Raw genomic sequence first — 18549 nt, 5'->3', positions numbered from 1 at the left:
TATATATATATATACACACACACACACACACACACACACACACACACACACACACACACACACACACACACACACACACACACAGAGAGAGAGAGAGAGAGCGAGTCTAATGAAAGTCTGCTGGCTTAATGCTAACCTAATTTAAAACGCCATCAACGGGCTAGTGAAAATTACCATTTGAATGCTAAAATGCGATGAAGTAGGGGGTTAACTGTAGCCCTCAACTTGATAACGGAAACCCCTGTCAGCAAGATGCAGTGAAGTTCTATTACGTTTCTGACAAGCACGTTGACAAATAGAATCCATTTATCATTCTCTGACACCGTCGATCACAAATGAGCATCATTAGCTTTGAAAGGGCAGTTATTTTCTCATGTCATTAGACTGCTCAGCCGTTGGCCACATTGTGGCCAGTGACTGTATGTTAATACCTCTGGAGGTCAATCAAAAATGATAAATACATAATGAGAAATCGCGCCATGGCGTATCAGTTGACTTGTTATGGAGCTGGCGGCCTCATTAGCAGCAGCTAGGCTTTTCACTTCAGTAAACTGTTGATTTGCATTCGGTCCCTCACACATCACGCCTGCACAACACGTTTGTGGGGGTGGTTATGTAAAGAGAGGGTGCTCATAGGTGTTGCATGAGGTTGTCTCCCCAGTGTGCAGCTGCTCCGCTCCGCCTCCCGCTGCTCCGAGGAGCAGTGCGCGGCGACTGCTGTGCATTATTGCTGTCCTCGCATGGAGATCTCTATGACAACCTTCCCAGAATAAGAGTGCGAGCGGCGACAGAGGGAGAGTAACGAGAGCAACAGGGGGAAAAGAAACGATTGAGGGTAAAAAAAAATAAAATAAAAATAAAAATGACAGAGTCACAAGGAAGCAAGAGATGCTCAGTACCTGGTCCAGTGGGCCTCAAAGACGGCCGAGTAGTAGACAATAAAGGGCAGCAGGACTGAAAACACCCACAGCAGGAGGGTTGGGAAGAACTGAGTGATGATAGGATTCTGGTGGGCAGAGAGAGAAGGAACACATACGTTTGGACAAGCAGCAGCTTTCATCCCACTTGGCCTCCGAATCTGACCTGCAGACTCTCCACAGGCCTGGTGACATTGAACTTGTCCATGGTGTTGACGATAATGGCGGGAGTGGTGAGGAAGAAGAGCAGCAGAAAGAGGAGGATGTTGAGGAGGACGCAGCGAAGCCACCAGCGAGAGCCAGAAACTGACAAGTTTTCCCTGAGTGGGGAGGTGGATGGGAAATGAACTCAACATGTCTGTAGATGCCACAAGATTGCGCCAAGACACTTTAAAAAAAATTTTTTTTTTAGATTTGACAAGGTCTTAACTAATGAAGCTCCTCCCCCTCACTTCATCATACTTCCTTGGCACCATGACACCACAAGATGGCACCAAAGCAATACTTTTAAATTATACATACCTGAGCATAAAACAGCAATTAGATGAGTTTCTCAGCAAATAACAGAGGATAGGTTCCCAAAAATGACCAAACCACAAATATGCGGGGGTTCACCGTACACTCAGTGCAAACACTGACTGACCAGATGATGTCACTGGGAGCGGGTGCGTAGCTGATGCCCCACTGGTGAGACTGTACCACTGTGGTGATGCTGGACTGCTGGGGTCGTCTGCGGCAGCGCACACGACCGTAATCCTTCACAATTCTACAAAACACAACATCAAATGCTGCAATCGTTCTGTTCACTATCAGGCCAAAGGGGATCTGTTTTGATGGCTTCCGATACACTCACACAGCCGTCATCCTCTCATCCCGAAATGTCACAAAAGCGATGCCCAGCCGCTTCATATAGATGCGGTTCTTCTCAGCATTGAACTCATCAGTCCATTTTTCTTCTAACTCGCTGTAGTATTGTTCTGCATCCACCTGCAATGAAAGTTAAACACTCGCTGCATCAAGACAATCAGAGACACAGATGTACACTACAGTACATTGAGACTGCAGCTCCACCTAGTGGAATTCTTATATCAGTGCAGCAAAAGTCACCATCAACTCGAAGTCATGTTCCACTTGCATACCTTTTCAAAGCCACAAATGTCACAGCAGAATATTTGAGCGCACGGGTGGGTCTTCATCATGATCTTTCCCTCCTTTTGAGATTTTGTGGCAAAGTACAGTCTGCCTTTCATCGCCTTGCGCCTGTAGAAACCAAATCTCTTAAGACACATCGTAGGAATTTGGGTTGCAAATGATGACTTTAAAACTGTTACTTTACCTTTCTAAGTCCAGCCTCATTAGCTTGTTGATGTCGAAGCAGAAGCGTATGTCGGTGACGGTGCAACTTGGGTAAGCCTCACTGGAGGAACACAAAGGAGAAAATATTTTTTTAAAAATCATCCATCAGTAGGAACACAAATCTTATGCAGGGAAATCAAACTTTTCAAGTGAGATAAAGAAGGAAAACATGTTTACTGTAAGTGTTTGGTAATCAGTCCTGGGTCTGAAATGTCTCTGGGTATGGATGTGATCATCAGTGTTCTTGCAACCTGGAACACGATGCAAACAACATCAGACTAAGTCATACTTACATACATGAGGAAAATAATGTATCATGCTGGACCAGTGACCAATGCCACCATGGTTTCACAGTATCAGCCTGACAAAGCATTTTTTTAAATTTGATTGTTTTACATCTATGGCCTAAAAGTGTCTATTCTAGTGTTTGTTCCAGGAAATGTTATCCATTTATTCCCAAACAGTCAATTCTCCTCATTTTGTTGCATTGACCAACTGACCTTCTCATCTTCTCTGTACTGCAGCCGTATGGAATGGTGAGCCATACATAGGAACGTGATGAGGAAGTAGACTAACGCAAATATGGCGTGCAGCCACAGGAAGTTGTCCCTGTTGGGCCAAAAGAAACACTGTTACAGTCTGAACTATTTATTTCACGGTTTACATAACATGAGCTGTCAAGCACACCGCTTTAGACTTACTTTGCGCTAACATTAGCCAGTGTTGTTCTTCCAAAGTTCTCAGGACTGTCTCCTGTAAAAATAATGAAACATGGCAGAGAGAGAAACATTTTAATTGGACCTGAAGAAAACCTCCTCATTTGGGTGAGGCGACCTTTACTATTTTCAGATACTTTGTAAGCAATCTCATCATCTGAATGACATTTCTCACAACATTTAAATTCACTCACATTTAGGCCCAACTCTCTTAATTTGGTTGTTCTTTGTTTGCTGTTGCTAGGGGCAGTCCGTCAACGACCGACTTGTTTGTTTAATGACAAGGGTGGCACGTTGCTCTGTAAGATGACAGTCAGCGGCAATAAAGTGGTTCTGTGGACTGCTCGGCTCCGCTTTGACACCAAAATGGATCTTGCCTTCATCCCATTATAGAATGGCTTACTCAACACTTCCAAAAAAATAAACACACAACTGCCAAAAGGCGTTTTCACTGCTATTTAGCAACTTGCTTTGCCCCCCTACCATTTGACGCCTTCGCGTGTGTATTAACAGGAAACAAAGCTCCTTCTACATGCAATTCTATTTCTGAGGTCTGAATTGTGCACCACCCCCTCCCCCCACCCCATTTTCCCTCTATGCCAGTGAGTTGTGGGGTGTCACAGCCAGCAAGTCCTTTCTCTGCTTCCTTATACACAGCCCCTGAGCAACCTAAATTGTCAAAATGTTGTTGCATTAAAAATGCTATTAATTTATTCCCAACAGTCAATTTTCTTCATTTCGGAGCGTTTCTCTTTGCAGCACTGCTTTCTGTATGTGTGACTTATTTATTTTTTGTTTCCAATCAAATTTTGGCCTCTGTGTGTTGCCATGTCAATCTAATCTACCAAGGGCCTTCAGCTACAATTTGAACTATATTAGCACGGAGACGGTTTCTTCAACTAATCAGATTTCTAATTCGTCCTCACAGGGACAGCCGCGTCAGCGTCGCTTTCCATCCTCTGATTCGTTGGTTTGAGTGAAATTTATTATAGCTAACTTGGATAACAGAACACACCAGGAGAGATCTACATTCATCAATACATATGACATTTTTTTTTTTCATGTCCTTGTCATGTTATTGGATAAACATTGATTCTGAACTGCTCCAAGCGATGTATGTGGCATAGTTGCGTGAGGTTCTACAGTATTGCGCTTTTGTGCAGTTATGACAGTTTCTATGATTGCAAATTTAATGTGATGCTATTTTGGAGTGGACTGAGTTGGGCAAGTTGTCTCTCAAGGTCCAAACGTTTTCGTAATTCCATCATATGAGGGGCCAAAATACCCAAGAGATTCCCAGAAAAGTTGATTGGCAGGATCACAGCCAAAGACAGCAGGCACACCACAGTCATGAGCAGGATGATGTGGCGCTGGAAGGACAAATAAGTTACGGCGTCAATGCCACACTTGCTGCGGATCTCCTCGTCCCTACAGAAAGAAAGCGACAACTGTCTCAGAGGGCGGCCCTATCAAGAGGAAAATCCCAAATATATTAGACTTTCGAAATAGAAAGACAAATGTCAATCAGTATGTGTGCAGGTATTGTCTATTTTCACTCATCCAGAGTGAAGCTGCGGCACCACTGGTTTGGTGGTTACTTGACAGGAAGTTTGGGAAAACCGAGAATATAAAATAGAATTAAAAAAAAAAAGGGACGCTGGTCTCACAAGAGCCCACACACATGAAGAACTTACAGGGTGGCTTTACACTTTTCCCAGGGATCCCAGAGTTAGTCACTGGCACGAGAGCTAAAAGCAGGCAGCCAAACCCCACCATAATACTATGGAAAGCAATGAACACCATGGAAATTGTTTTTTTTTTTTTTTTTTACAACCCCGAATCTGTTATGTCAGTCAGAGTCAGAGCAAACACTCAGTGGGAAACCTCGGCACCAGTGGTTACATGAGGCCAGACTTGTTTGTTTTTGCTCATCAATGAGAGAGAACATGACTTTAGATTTGACGATGACATCAGCTTTTGAGAACAGAGAGCCATTACAAAAAAAAAAAGTCAACGTCAAGGTCAACTTACTTCATATGGTAAAGAGATGTGAGCCATGAACAGAACCCCTGGAATAACAGAAGCATTCAGAAGATTAGTTTTAACAATACTACATTAGTGAAGTGTCTCAATGACATTAATGTCTCCGTCAGGGCCTTAATAGTAGCAACTAAAAACATCACCACGAAGGTAAAACTTACAATGTCCTTGGTCTCAGAGTCAGAAGGGCTAGACTCAGAGGGAGACTTCTCCTTCTCACTTGGTTCTCCATAGAACAGGGATGTGAGACTAAAGTGTGAGGACAACAAATATGATTAGGGAAAAAAAAAACGTTTACTAAACTGACATGTCATTCGAGGGGATGTTGAAATAATTTCCCTACCCAAGTATTGTCTGTATTTTTGGGTTGACCACGACATTGCAAATTAAGCGACATCATTTAAATAAACTACAAATTGTTAAGTGTTGTAAGGGAATAGCAAAGAAAGTCAGGATGATTATGATTGTTAAAACAACACAGAAGAATATTTAGCAAATACAAATCTGCCCCCTGGAGGTTGCGAGCAGCTTGAGAGACGAGAGCTCAGAGCAACCTGATCCCATTGAATGAGTTAAAAAAAAACAAAAACCAAAAAAAAAAAAAAAAAAAAACAACTATAGTTTCCGCATGGCGCACTGTAGTGTATGGCTCAGGACAGTGCAGGGGTGATGGCAGCATGATGCCAGCTTGACCTTATTCGGCACTGGTGGCTAAGTGACCAAACAGGAAGTAACCCGGCGCCTTTCCCTGCTGGTTTGGATACAAAGTTATCCGCAGCTCAGCAAAAAGCGTTGCAGTGTCAGTGTTGCAGTAGAGAGCGAGGAGGAGATAAGCAGCAGTTCAAAGAAGGGTAAAAAGCAAGCCATTGTTGTTGCTTTCAAATGCTGTGGGTGTGTCCGCTGAATGACCACAGCCCGCACAACACTTATAACTGCCGATGAATCAAATGCCACATGCCCCCTATGAAAATGATGGTAGTTTACAAAATGTAAAATCACGTGACGAGGTTTACCTTCAAAATTGAAAAAGTTACTGTTAACTATCGTGGTTAAATAAGCACACAATCCAACATACACTCATTGCTGGGGACATAATGTGAAAGCCGACCGTTTGCACAACTACGTCACAGCTCAAGTTCTTCTAGTGTGTGACGGAAGCTTCCTGCTGTGAGTCACGAAACGCCGATATTGCCACGCCCCCTAAAATATAATGGGGAATAAAAATGGTGAAAAACTGTTTACCGCATCTCCATAATTAACGACTATATAGTCTTTGCACATGTTTGCAGCAATTATCTTCAAGTGTGTAAAATGTAAGAAAAAAAAATAATCAAGCTATAATCCCCAGAACTGTGATGAAGATGTACGAAGCACCATTGAGTGATTTGAATACATCATCACTTGTAAAATTGTTAGCTCGTGAATTCCCATGAATAATAACCTTTCCACCAAAGCTCAGATGATAAATCTAACATCTCACACATGCGGAGCATCCTATGCAGTACTCTATAGAGCCAGCAGGGAGCGCTAGTGGTTGCAGCATCATTGCCTTCATCGGAGAAGAACTCTATGCCTCCCTTCTTTAATTTTGCCAAGGCTCACCGCTCCTATCACACATTTCCACAAAGGCACGGATTCACCTGTCGTTGTCCATCAGCAGAGCCAGGCGGCCATAGTCCCAAGCAGCCTTCCTCAGACAGGAGAAGATGAGTAAAAGGAACTGTGAACCAAATCATACATGGAAAATGCATTACACAAAGACATATTTGCAACAACAACACAGAATGTAGTCATTAGCCTTGAGTCATCTCCCGGTAATTATGCTCAGTCATTATGAAAGTCGTTTAATGATGTTGCAGTCTCATTTGTCCCACAGGTAGATACGCTCTAAAAGGTGTTTGACCTTCTAAAAGTGTTGAAATGGGCACCATTAACTATTTCATGTTTTTAGACGAACCGTGTGTTCCCACCACAATAGAATTAATCCATCTGGGGGGGAAAAAAATGACACACAACATGATGTCTTGTTATGCATAAATCCATCCATCCATTTTCTGATATCATTGATTGCAAATCATGTATTTTGACCATGACAACCAACGTTACAAGACATCTTGCTCCATTTGAGTAGTGTACGGTTGTCGTGGAAACTGCCAGGCAGGTCAGCTTGCTCATACAAATACATGCCGCGCACTCAACAAATACGGTCAACAGCCAAATCTAAAAGGCTCATTTACGTTACTAAAGTGGAGCAAAATTGCCTCTCGTAAAATAGGACTCAATCCAATTGTGGATTGAAAATATACTGCAGTCAGCCACATTAAAGAGGATTAGCCTCAAATAGTTCCGGCTGAGTATCAAACAGAATGAGAAATGAAAAAGGACTAAAAACGCTGATGAAAGTTCAATTTCAATTACCGCATTAAATCATTTAGTCTTGTGAGTTGAGACGAGATTTAGGTCGGTGGGTGATGAATAGCATCCATGCTAATGGAAGCATGATTGAAGAGTGATTCATTCTTTACATGTGTAAGCAATCAGGGCAACCGTGACTGGGGAGTGACCATAAATCAGCATGTGAGCAAACTTCGAGATCATCTCCCCATGTTTATTTCTTCACATCCGTTGACGAGCTGTTATTTTATTTGTCTTTGTCTTGATGTGTGGGCACGCGCTCCTCCAATCCCTCAGATGATGTATTCCGTATGATGATGGAATTGATGCAGAGGCGTGCTCCTGCTACCTTCAAGGGGGGGGCGGGAAGCATGTTTTGACTCAAGCTTGTCATTAACAGACATTGCTCAAGCCTCTCTGTTGCCTTGACAACCCGCGGTGATGAAATGAGCCAATTAAAACAAGGAAGTGGCAGATTGAGAGTGGTATCAGAGCAGAATGGAGCCTGATAAGGCCTGACAGCAAAAAACAGTTCGCTGACAGCTGAGAACGGAAGCCTATTATTATCTGCCAAACTTGAGGAAAATAGCCTTGTTTGCACTTGTAAACAATTTTTATTCCAGGAAAAAAAAGGAGTTTAAGATGTCACTGTAATTGGCACTTTGAAATGTTTTTTTTTTGTTCCTGTGCACGCTAAGCTACATTGATAGAAGCCTAAAATACTCTGAAACAAACCTTTTCACAACAGCACTATTTGTCACAGCTGAGGGGCCCCGAGTATTGAAGGAGTAAAATGAGAGCTCAGATTTGATTTCAGAGGCTTTTTCTCTGAGTAAAATGAGCTCAGCAGGGGAATACAAAAGTGACTAGAGAGAGATATTTTTAGACACTCTGAATTCCACACCACACAAAATCAAAATGATCAATCTGACTTTCAGTACATAGTCTTTGTATGCTAACACTTCGTTGAGGTCAATGACTAGTTATAAAATACAGCCTTTTGGAAGTCTCAATGTACGTTGTGCAGATCAGCGACTGCGATGCTCACCATCCACAAGATCACATTGACGGCCAAGACTGTGGGTATGCCCCCAAAGGGGAGACCCTGGAGGACACTGCTGCGAGAGTGTGAGCGGTAGCATCTCTCTGCTGTGCTGTTTTCATCCCCGATTGAGTCCAGGAGACCCAGGTCATTCAGCACCAAGGACCTCCCTTCCACAGGGGGCGCTCTGGACATGAACAGTGCAGAGTCAGCCATCAGCACTGGACCATACCTGAACAAATAGAATGAACAATGACATTTAGAAGACAATGTTTTTAAGTAATCGTATAAAAAATAGTCGTGTATTTCCTAAAACGGTGACGAAATGCACTGTCTCTAAAGCACTGGCGTCAAACTCAAGGCCCGGGGGCCAGATCCGGCCCACCACATCATTTTATGTGGCTCGCAGAAGCAAATCATGTGTGTCAACTTTGATGATGCTTGCTAAAAGCTGTCCCAAAATGTCAAATTGTCATGTGTAATAAATAACATTGAGACTTTGCAATAATTTTGCTGTCCTATTTACACTCACTTGAACAATAATTGAACAAACAACACACAAATAGTTGGCTGATTTAAAAACTAGTAATCCATCAATTTGTTTTGTACAAGTAATAATACGATGAGATGATTAAACATTTATTCGGTTTCACTGTCGTGTTCCGAGGGAACACGTATCTCCAAAGTGGTCCACGACAAAAAATGAGTTTGACACCCCTGCTCTAAAGTTAGCATTTAGCAGCGCAATCAAAGCCATTGTGTTCCGCACCAGGTCAAGCATCAAGGTTCAGTCTAATGACCATTAGATTCCATTAGCAGCCATTGATCTTTTTCCTCAATCTGACAAATGCAATTGAGATGTCACGTAAAATCCACAGAAATCAATTTGATTAACCTTATAGTCGTTTAAAAAACGAAATCAGTCTGAAGTAAGGGACAACCCTGTTGTTGAGAGAATGAAGGGGTTGAACCGTGAAATAGCCTATTTACTCAACTGCATGTTTGAACAGCTGAGTCCTGCCTTTTTTGTGCACTTTCCTGTGCAGAGCATGCAAAGGATATGATCATTCACAGCACCATGACCACCGACATGAAGCAGAAATAATCCACAGGCAACACACAGAAATGGGAACACACAAGAAACAGATCAATGCAGTCAGAGTTGTTCAGTTTCTTGACACTTTCGATGAAAATACTGCAGAACCAACAATGCATTGCATCAATATGGAGTCCAGTCATCACATTTACGTGGAAATATGAGTCTTGACAATACATTCAGGAAGTGTTTATACAGTGACACACACAGGAATCCAATTTCCCCTTTGGACAATCACTGAATGTGAATTTAATAGTAACCCGATGAGTGAAGTCAACACAATGTCAAAAAACAGACAAAGAAACACCATTCCCAAACTGACTCAAAATGAACAAACGGCAAAGTTTGGAATTCATCGACAGCTGAAACAAAGTGAAAGGCATGAACAAGCCGTCATGGGCTCATAGGCTTTTCATCTTTCGACAAGTAGCCGTCGAAAGATGCAAACTCCACGTCCAGAAAAGAGCAGGATGCCGACTACGGTGTGGAATCGCGCATTTGGCCACAGAGTGACTCAGCATTTTTCACGCTGTGGAGATCACAGGCTTCAAAAGCTAAACAGTCCAACATGCTCGCTCTCACCCTGTCATATCCATTCCCTCGATATCCTTTTGAACTCAGAAGTTTGTCTAATCCTGTCCCTCCTGCGTTTCGCTAAAACTGGCTTCCGAAGCCGAGGCAGCAGATGTTATTCCTCACACAGGCGGTGTCAGGGAAGTCTGTGTTGTGCACATCCCAGGTGCTGAACTAAATCTGTATCTGACAACATAACAGTTGCAAAACAAAAAGCTGGAAAAGGCAACTGCTCTGTTAATTGGATTCCTGCCCAAAAATAGCAGTATGTGTGTATGTGCGTGTGTGCGTGTGCGTGTGCAACTGAGGATGCCATCTCCTAGGTGGCAGACAAAACGAATGAAAGTGCAACTCTGTGACACCTTGCTACGATGCTTTACTCTCCCTGCTTATATTTCCAGTAAAGCAGCGCTGGTGGCCACCGCGAACATTATCTCTGAGCACCGTGGCTTTCGAGTCATTAACAACCACTGAAAACACAAAGTGTCTCATACAAGCAACTCGGTATGTCAGCAAAAAGCTCATAATGACAACGCAAAAAGGTAATGGGTTATTGCGGTGGATTTATACGAAAAGGCCACACATTCTGCATGCTTTTCCAAATCAGAAAAGTATTATGCTAAGATTATATAGCTTATTCCCGCGAAAATTGTTTCGGGTTTTATTTGATCAATTTGATGTAACTCTTTGTGTAGTTAACATTGCATGTCTTTAAAAATAATTCTCAGCGAAGATTTTTTGTCGAAAGATTAAGTTAGGCATGTAAAGGAAAGAGTGGCCTGGTCAATAACTGGTCAACGTGTTTGCCTCACAGTGCAGAGGTGCAGGGTTCGATTCCGGCTCCGGCTTTCCTGTGTGGAGTTTGCATATTCTCCCCGGGCTGGCGTGGGTTTTCTCCGGGTACTCCGGTTTCCTCCCACATTCCAAAAACATGCATGGCAGGCTGATTGAACACTCTAAATTGTCCCTAAGTGTGAGTGTGAGTGTGGATGGTTTGTCTCTGTGTGCCCTGCGATTGGCTGGCAACCAGTTCAGGGGTGTCCCCCCGCCTCCTGCTCGAAGACAGCTGGGATAGGCTCCAGCAACCCCCGCGACCCTCGTGAGGATAAGCGGATCAGAAAACGGATAGATGGATGGATGGATGGATTTTGAGAAAATGTGCAAGTGAAATTTATACAGTGTACAATTTTGTCCTGATCTGAATAAAGGACTACACGTCAGTTGGTATAGTGGTTTTATCGTGCAAAAATCGCAGGGGCACACACAAGCACTCCATCATACCGGGAGGGGGATAAGATTCTGTCCCTCTTACATATTGAAATAAGCTCACCTATCTATCCATCCATCACTTGTATTAGACCTCATGAGAGTCTCATCAAACTGTCAAGTTTGATGACACCATGACTGGATTGATAATCACTCAAATTTTGCTCATAGTTAGAACTGGGACGTCGACGTAAAATTAGAATTCTGAATGAGTTTGTATCCCAAAGTATTTATTTTAAGAGGACATGTATTTTCTTTTCAGCATTTGTGAATTAAAAGTGACATCCAAACAACAAATTATCCAGTTATCCTATTAAAAACATGTTTCCAACCAAGCACCAACCAGGAAGTCGTTAGACAGATAGACAAGCTCTCCCATCCTGTTGTCAAAAAGATTTATCACCTGCCTGAAAGAGAGATGAGCTTGTTTTGGCAGAGAGATGAACAATAAATAAAAGCCTGCGTGCACTCTCAAACCTGTGCACCTAATCAAGTGCCAGTCGCTCAGAGGGAGCGAGCAGACTACCCACGGGGTCAACTTGCAATTAGCATGAAATTAGAGAGCTTCAGAGCTGTTGTTCCCTCTGTGACAACCCTGCCTGTAACCTTTATTTAACGCCAGCGCGCGACAATGCAGGAGGTATTTTACATGTTTGTCAGTTTTGAAAGAATGCTTCTTATAGTGGCTGTGTTTGGAGCAGCGTTTAACTGCACAGCGCCATATTGAGAGCTGTTACAAATATTTTGGTTACCTTTTAGATATCTGAGACAAGATGAGTCCAAAGTATGATATGGGTGCAGTTCTACTCGACCGCACATTACAAGAATATGGCAAAAAAAAAGAGACAGTGAGTACATCATACATAATAGCTATTGTCATTAAAAAAATGAGCGTTATTATCTTTGAAAATGTGATGAGGGCAACATTACAACAGGTGCACAGGATCTAGCAGATGGCCCTTCATTCAGGGAAGAAATTCAGAGACAAAATTATTGCGTAAAACTAAACTCATAAACCTTTAGTACTGCTTTGGGAGCACTTAGTGTCTGCCTGACTTTATCGTATAGTGGTTCTGTCGACACTACTTGTTTCTTGGCTTTGTGAGGGAGCAGAGCCCTCGACACCAACTGGCTAAGAGTGAGTGTGATATTCGGGGAGAAGGTGCAAACTCCGCACAGGGAGGCTGGGGCCCGGAATCGAACCCATGACCTCTGCACTGTGAGGCGGACGAGTTGACCAGTCAACTACTGTGCTGCCGACAAACAAAATCATAATTTAAATAATGTGCATTTTATTTTTCGGTCTGCTGAATGTACTTTCTAATTTTTCAAATTTCGTCAAGTAGATGCACCAAATAAATTCATCTGAATCCTGATACATTAAATTTCCCCAAATCTTTGTTCAGTATACAGGCTTGTGTTGTGATGGTTGAAGGGATACGGTCATTAAATCGACACAGTATGTTCATGTTAGAATAGCCTGCGTCGAGTCTTTGTTAACTGTCCGAGTGAAAATGTCTGACAGTTCATCACACAGCTCTCAGATTAGGTCAATACAGATGTACGTTGTGTAGATCTGCGAGATGGAGTTGAACAACGACAAGCAGACGATAATACATCAATAGCCTTCCTTTGAAGGGCGAACGGAACTCAGCATGGCGATGAGCAATAACTACTCACTCGAGCCATGCACAACAAACCAAACACCTGCTTCCTGTCTGGCTGCACATGCTCAGTAAGGCCCCGGGGGAGTTCAGTGTGTCTGCTCTGCTGCAGTGTGGACAACCCTCATTAGAACCCATCTGGCACCTTGGTATAACTTGAGTCCAGCATGCATTGAAATTGTAACAACACAATCTAAAATCTCGCCAATTGGTACTGCGGTTGCTGTAGATTACACAGAGCCTCCAGGAGCACATCCAAAATGTGCCCGAGAAAACATGAGTCATTATTGTTAGCGCCAAAAAGTGCAAACACTGCTGATTACAACCGACAACACCTTTGAGATGTCTCTTCTATTCAGAGCCAAAATGCAGTCCAACACACAACAGCTTTGCTCAAACTGAAACTGATTCTTATTCCTTTTTTTTTTAATCTCTGGAGGCAACCTAAATGTTGAATTAAAATAACATCCATCCATCCATTTTCTGATCCGCTTATCCTCACAAGGGTTGCAGGGGGTGCTGGAGCCTATCCCAGCTGTCTTAGGGCAGTAGGCGGGGGACACCCTGAACTGGTTGCCAGCAATCGCAGGGCACACATAAATGAACAACCATTCGCACTCACATTCACACCAAGGGACCATTTAGAGTTTTCCATTAACCTGCCACGCATGCTTTCGGAATGTGGGAGGAAACTAGAGTACCCGGAGAAAACCCATGCAGGCACGGGGAGAACGTGCAAACTCCACACACCATAACATGCTGTGTCATATTTATTCAGCTTTTTATTATTCAGCTGTCTGGGACAAAAGTATTTTCTACTCTATTCGCTGAGATGGGAAAATGACCAACATGAATAAAGGCTGCCCTAATTGAATCATTTGCTGTTGAGTGCTGATGACTAATGCACCAAAGCAGCCACTTTGAGCTATTCAAACCATTTCATGAATGACATTTTTCTGTAAACATCTAACCAGCAGTGTCATCAGTGTAATTCTTGTCATACCAAACACAGTACTTGCCTTATATGTGAAACAAAGACGAACACCGTTCATATTTCACATGTGAGCTAGGATCGCTCATTGATGGCAATTAATTTGCCTGACTTCCATGCAAGCTGTGTGGGTTCATGTCCTCACTCAGTGACAGTGTGACTGAATGGTTGTTCCTCGCATATTAGCGCTGCGATTAACTGGCCATCAGTCCAGATTGTCATCTTTCACCAAAAGTCAGCTGCGATAAGCTCTCGTCTTGTGACCCTGAACAGGATAAGTGGCAAGTAAAAGTGGAAGGATGGACCTAAGATTGTACATGACGAATTTCACACTAAATCTTAACCGTAGTAATGAGGTTGATTTTTGTGTGGAGAACACGTAAACTAAATCACCACACAGTTAAGAAAAGAAAAGCAAAAGGCCAATATTGGGTTAAGAACATAACTGCCACTCTTTACGTGCAGACCCACATACTGTAAGTCTGGTCAACGTCTTGCGCGGTATTGTACTTATCTGCACTCGGTGGAATCAAAACGACCAAAAATGGGTACATGTTACTCTCCGTCATAACTGCACAAGAGTTATTGCATCTCACTGCTTTGCGAACACTCAATTCAATGCAAATTCACATCAAAAATCGGACACAAGAAGCAGTAAATTCAAATTTTACATTTAAGTTGCTAGACAGACCGAAAGACATTAAGCACTGTGCATGTGGTCAATTCAGACTGAATTGTTGAATTTCAAATACATAGATAGATCGATAAATACAATCAAAACACCTTGGATTAGCAATGGCACAATAGTGAAAAAACGGTAATTGCGAAGAAGTCAGTCGATCGTGTGGAATTGACGCAAAATGGAGTGCACTACTTAGCTGCAACTGGCACAGGAGCTCTTTGGCTCCGACTAAATTCGTTTACACCAAGCTGTACTATGACACAGCTCCTCCAGGCAGCATTATCCGGCTCAGTACAACACGGACATGAAAAACGGCATATTTTATTGACTGACTGATCATTACCTTCCCCCCGAGTCGGCCCCTACTACGGCCTTTGGCATTCCTCCTCCACTTCTCCCATCTTTCTGATCTTTCTGTGCAAGTGGAACTGTTCACCTACTCGTGGTGCTGAACGATAACAAGCACTCAACACACACAGAAAATGAAAACACAGCCAGCCAGCCAACCACTAACCACGTACTGTAGATCCTTGCTGAATGCCTAACAGCTGTTCCGGTTTTCATCTGACAACTTCGAGGCTTTTTTTTTTTTTTTTTTTTTTAACTTCAATCTCACAGGTTTACCTCTTGAAATATTCATGTTTGGATGGTGCCTGAAAATGACCAGCATTCAATTGAAAGTCTTCGCTGCATGCATTCTTGGATGAAATATTAAAGCAATCCATTGAAGACAACAAACAGGGTTTTTGAACAAAAAATATGAAACGGGTTTGCTCAAACAACAGGATGCTAATCAATGTTTTATTGGTGATAAAGTATCTTGATTGCTAGAATAAGAATAATCACTAGACTAAAACGACCGCATTTATGATTTAATGTATGTTTCCAGGCGGCACAGGGGTCAACTCTTTAGCATGTCGGCCTCACAGTGCAGAGGTGCAGGGTTCGGTTGGGCCTTCCTGTGTGAAGTTTGTATGTTCGCCGCATGCCTGCGTGGGTTTTCTCCGGATACTGCGCTTTGCCCCCACGTTCCAAAAACATGCATGGTAGGTTGAAAGGGCACTCCATATTGTTCCGAGGAGTGATTGTGAGCGCAAATGGTTGTTCGTCTATGTGTGCCCTGCGATTGGCTGACAACCAGTTCAGGGTGTAGCCCCAAGACAGCTGGGATTGGCTCCAGCCCCGTCCACGACCCTTAGAAAATGGATGGATGGATGGATGTTTCCATATAGTTGCTTATCACTACATTACATTTTATTCTAACATTTTAGACGTTCTTCCTCATATTGAAATTCTGCATCAAAACCATTAACACCACAGTGACTTTCACTCAAAGAACACCCCAATGTATGCTCATCCTCTTACAGGTATTAACAGTATCAACATCAATACTGGGGCTACAATAAACACTTGTCAGATCTGTATTTGTTGTTGGGTTACAAAAGTGCGGCCCCCACCAGCATTTAAGTTTCCCCATCCCTGAAATAGATATTGTTTCCCGAGTGGATAGAGGCAATAAAAACAGCAACAGTCACACTTTGGCACCATTGGTCCATGCTGTCATCCCTCCAGTCTGCAAGTCAGCCACGCCCACCTCAAATCACTTTGCTTCCAGTGACACAGAGGTTTTCCTAATCACCAATCAAGCCTCTCCTGCCCATTTACTCATCACCAGGTTCTTCTCTACTCTCCCATGCTCAGCTCTTTGCTGTGGATTGATCTGAACTTGCGCTTCTTGCCTTGTGTTGCTCCCAGGAATCACTTTGGCTTTTTGTCCACAACCACGAGTTCTGCCTGAGTACTTTTTGCTTGTCCCCATGGCTGTTCTGTATGGTGTTTTGCTACAACATTACAGGGAGTTTGCCCATCCTGCTTTCTGAGGGTTGGGGAGCATTATTTGTGCTAGGCTCCCAACTCCGCCCAAATTTACAGAGACTCTTTATCTGGACTTTAAATTGAACTGCGTTAGTACTCACTCGTTAGTGACTGGATATAAACCATTGCCAGCTGTTACTGTGGCCTGGTGTGCTGCATTTGGATTTCACACACACCCGAGTCAACAACAGCCAAACAAATTGTAAATGATTCTTAGCTTAAACATCAACAAATAAATTGGCTCACTGTGTGTATTATTACATGCACAGCGACCCTATGCATGTCTTGATAAGCATACCGATGTGGGCTGAGGGTTGACATGAAATGCAATGTAATTAGCTTGGATTCAACAGGTCAAGCTACTAAACAAATGATGTCTTTGTGCATCTGCGTGACTGCAAACACTGAGATAAAAGACACAGACTAAATCAGAATAGGCTCCTTATCTACCAAGAGGAACCTGCCAGATAAGGAGTGAATGGAAAGCACACAAAGTGCAATGAGGAGATGGCATATTGTAGTGGGGAGAAAAAAAAAGAAACAGGAGCTGCGTTGTCTGTGTTTTGGGTGTAGCACGTTGCCAGAGACCTCTCCCCCCCTCGCCATATGTCCACTAAAAACACTGTAATGTTGTGCAATCGCAATCAAAAGTCTTTTGAACGGATCGTCTCCGATCTATGCAGGCGACTCCTCGCCTGCTGCGGCGCTCACCAAGTGTCTAGCCATCAGCCACCCTCCTACTGCAACTTGTAAAACGGCTGCGACATCAATGGCGTAATTAATCCCACCGATGCGCGTTTTAGTCAGAGAGCGGACGGATAACGTCCAAATGCGCCCGACTCACCTCAAAACGCTCGCTGGTCGGCTGGCGTGATTGAACAGAGGGAGAAGCAGCCGTAGTGTTTTTGTCTTCTCCAGCCAAGAAACTCCCACCTTCCCAGGGACCGTCTAAAAGTTCAACACCTGCCAGCGCGCAGCTCTAAGGGAGTGTCAACGAACGAACACGTGTACAATTGCGACACATTATGTACAATTTGTTGGCCATTTAAGTAGAAGAACAGATCCTATGCAAAAAGACTGGCAGAAATAGGCCTACAGATACAGAAACTTTGCTTAAGTAGAAGTGCCTTAGCGATTTGTCTCCTTAAGTAAAAGCAAAAAAGTAAAGCCTCTTGTACTTAATTACAAAAATATTTTGTTTTTACTCTCAATTATATGCAATACCCAGTGATAACTTTGATAACTTGGAACAATGAACGAAACACAACGTGTTTAGCCGACGGCTTGCTAGCATTGGTTCAAGTGTGTTCCCGTGGCTTTTCGAACAATGTAACCTACAACAGGTGCAGTTGTAACAAAGCATTTTACATCTACTGTACTGTAACATAAAATAACAATACAACGACAAAAAAAAGTGAAAACAGTAAATTAAAACGCAAATTAATGACACCAGAAAACAATAAAATAGTGTCAGTCTCATATTGGCTTGAAAAAGCCAAAGAATAAAGATGCGTCTTAAAAACGAGTTTTAAAAATGGACAGGGAGAGAAAGGGCTTGCCGAACATTTTAGCGGAAGGTCATTCAGAGAAGGACCAGCAACCGAAAAGGCTCGATTCCCTCTGAGGCTCTGCTTAGTCCTCTGTAGCTCCAAAGTAACAAAACCAGGGCACGTGGTTTTCAAATGACGGGTGTTTAATCGTGTCTTTGGGGTTGTCTTGTTACACCAACACCGACACCGACACCATGAAAACTCATTGCCGCCTGCCACTTCGGAGGTCTTGGGCAACAAAAATACACTTTAGGAATCTTCAACAACGAGCCAACAGTCCTTACAGCTGCTGCTCTTCTGATGTCTTGCGTTCGAGTGTCTGTCTGTGTCTAGGTAAAAACCACCTTACCTCCTCGCAAGTCTCGCGATAGTAGTGATAACGTCAAA

At 43.0% G+C, this 18549-nt stretch overlaps 1 protein-coding gene across 2 annotated transcripts in view; it reads right to left on the bottom strand.

Moving 5' to 3' along the window:
- The window catches only part of tmem63c (transmembrane protein 63C), a 22481-nt gene extending 4895 nt beyond the window's left edge, over nt 1–17586 (bottom strand). Inside the window, exons 1-15 of one of the 2 annotated variants that reach the window (XM_019865506.1) lie at nt 17457–17586; nt 8472–8697; nt 6670–6749; nt 5191–5278; nt 5021–5058; nt 4275–4417; nt 2975–3026; nt 2774–2882; nt 2451–2524; nt 2254–2334; nt 2057–2177; nt 1771–1904; nt 1561–1683; nt 1084–1237; nt 900–1006 (exon numbers count right to left, since the gene is read on the bottom strand). In XM_019865506.1, coding sequence (XP_019721065.1) covers nt 900–1006; nt 1084–1237; nt 1561–1683; nt 1771–1904; nt 2057–2177; nt 2254–2334; nt 2451–2524; nt 2774–2882; nt 2975–3026; nt 4275–4417; nt 5021–5058; nt 5191–5278; nt 6670–6749; nt 8472–8681 — 1514 coding nt within the window. In that variant the 5' untranslated portion in view covers nt 8682–8697; nt 17457–17586. Of the gene's footprint in view, nt 1–899; nt 1007–1083; nt 1238–1560; nt 1684–1770; nt 1905–2056; nt 2178–2253; nt 2335–2450; nt 2525–2773; nt 2883–2974; nt 3027–4274; nt 4418–5020; nt 5059–5190; nt 5279–6669; nt 6750–8471; nt 8698–17456 lie in introns of those variants that run through there. The other variant, XM_019865507.1, reaches the window with a different exon arrangement.
- Between the last annotated feature and the right edge of the window lie 963 nt (nt 17587–18549).

Source organism: Hippocampus comes, unplaced genomic scaffold, assembly GCF_001891065.2.
Source record: "Hippocampus comes isolate QL1 unplaced genomic scaffold, H_comes_QL1_v1.1 scaffold443, whole genome shotgun sequence".
NCBI classification, from domain to species: Eukaryota; Metazoa; Chordata; class Actinopteri; order Syngnathiformes; family Syngnathidae; genus Hippocampus; species Hippocampus comes.
Note: the sequence above shows the minus strand (reverse complement) of the source record. Positions and strands in the feature narration are given on the sequence as shown.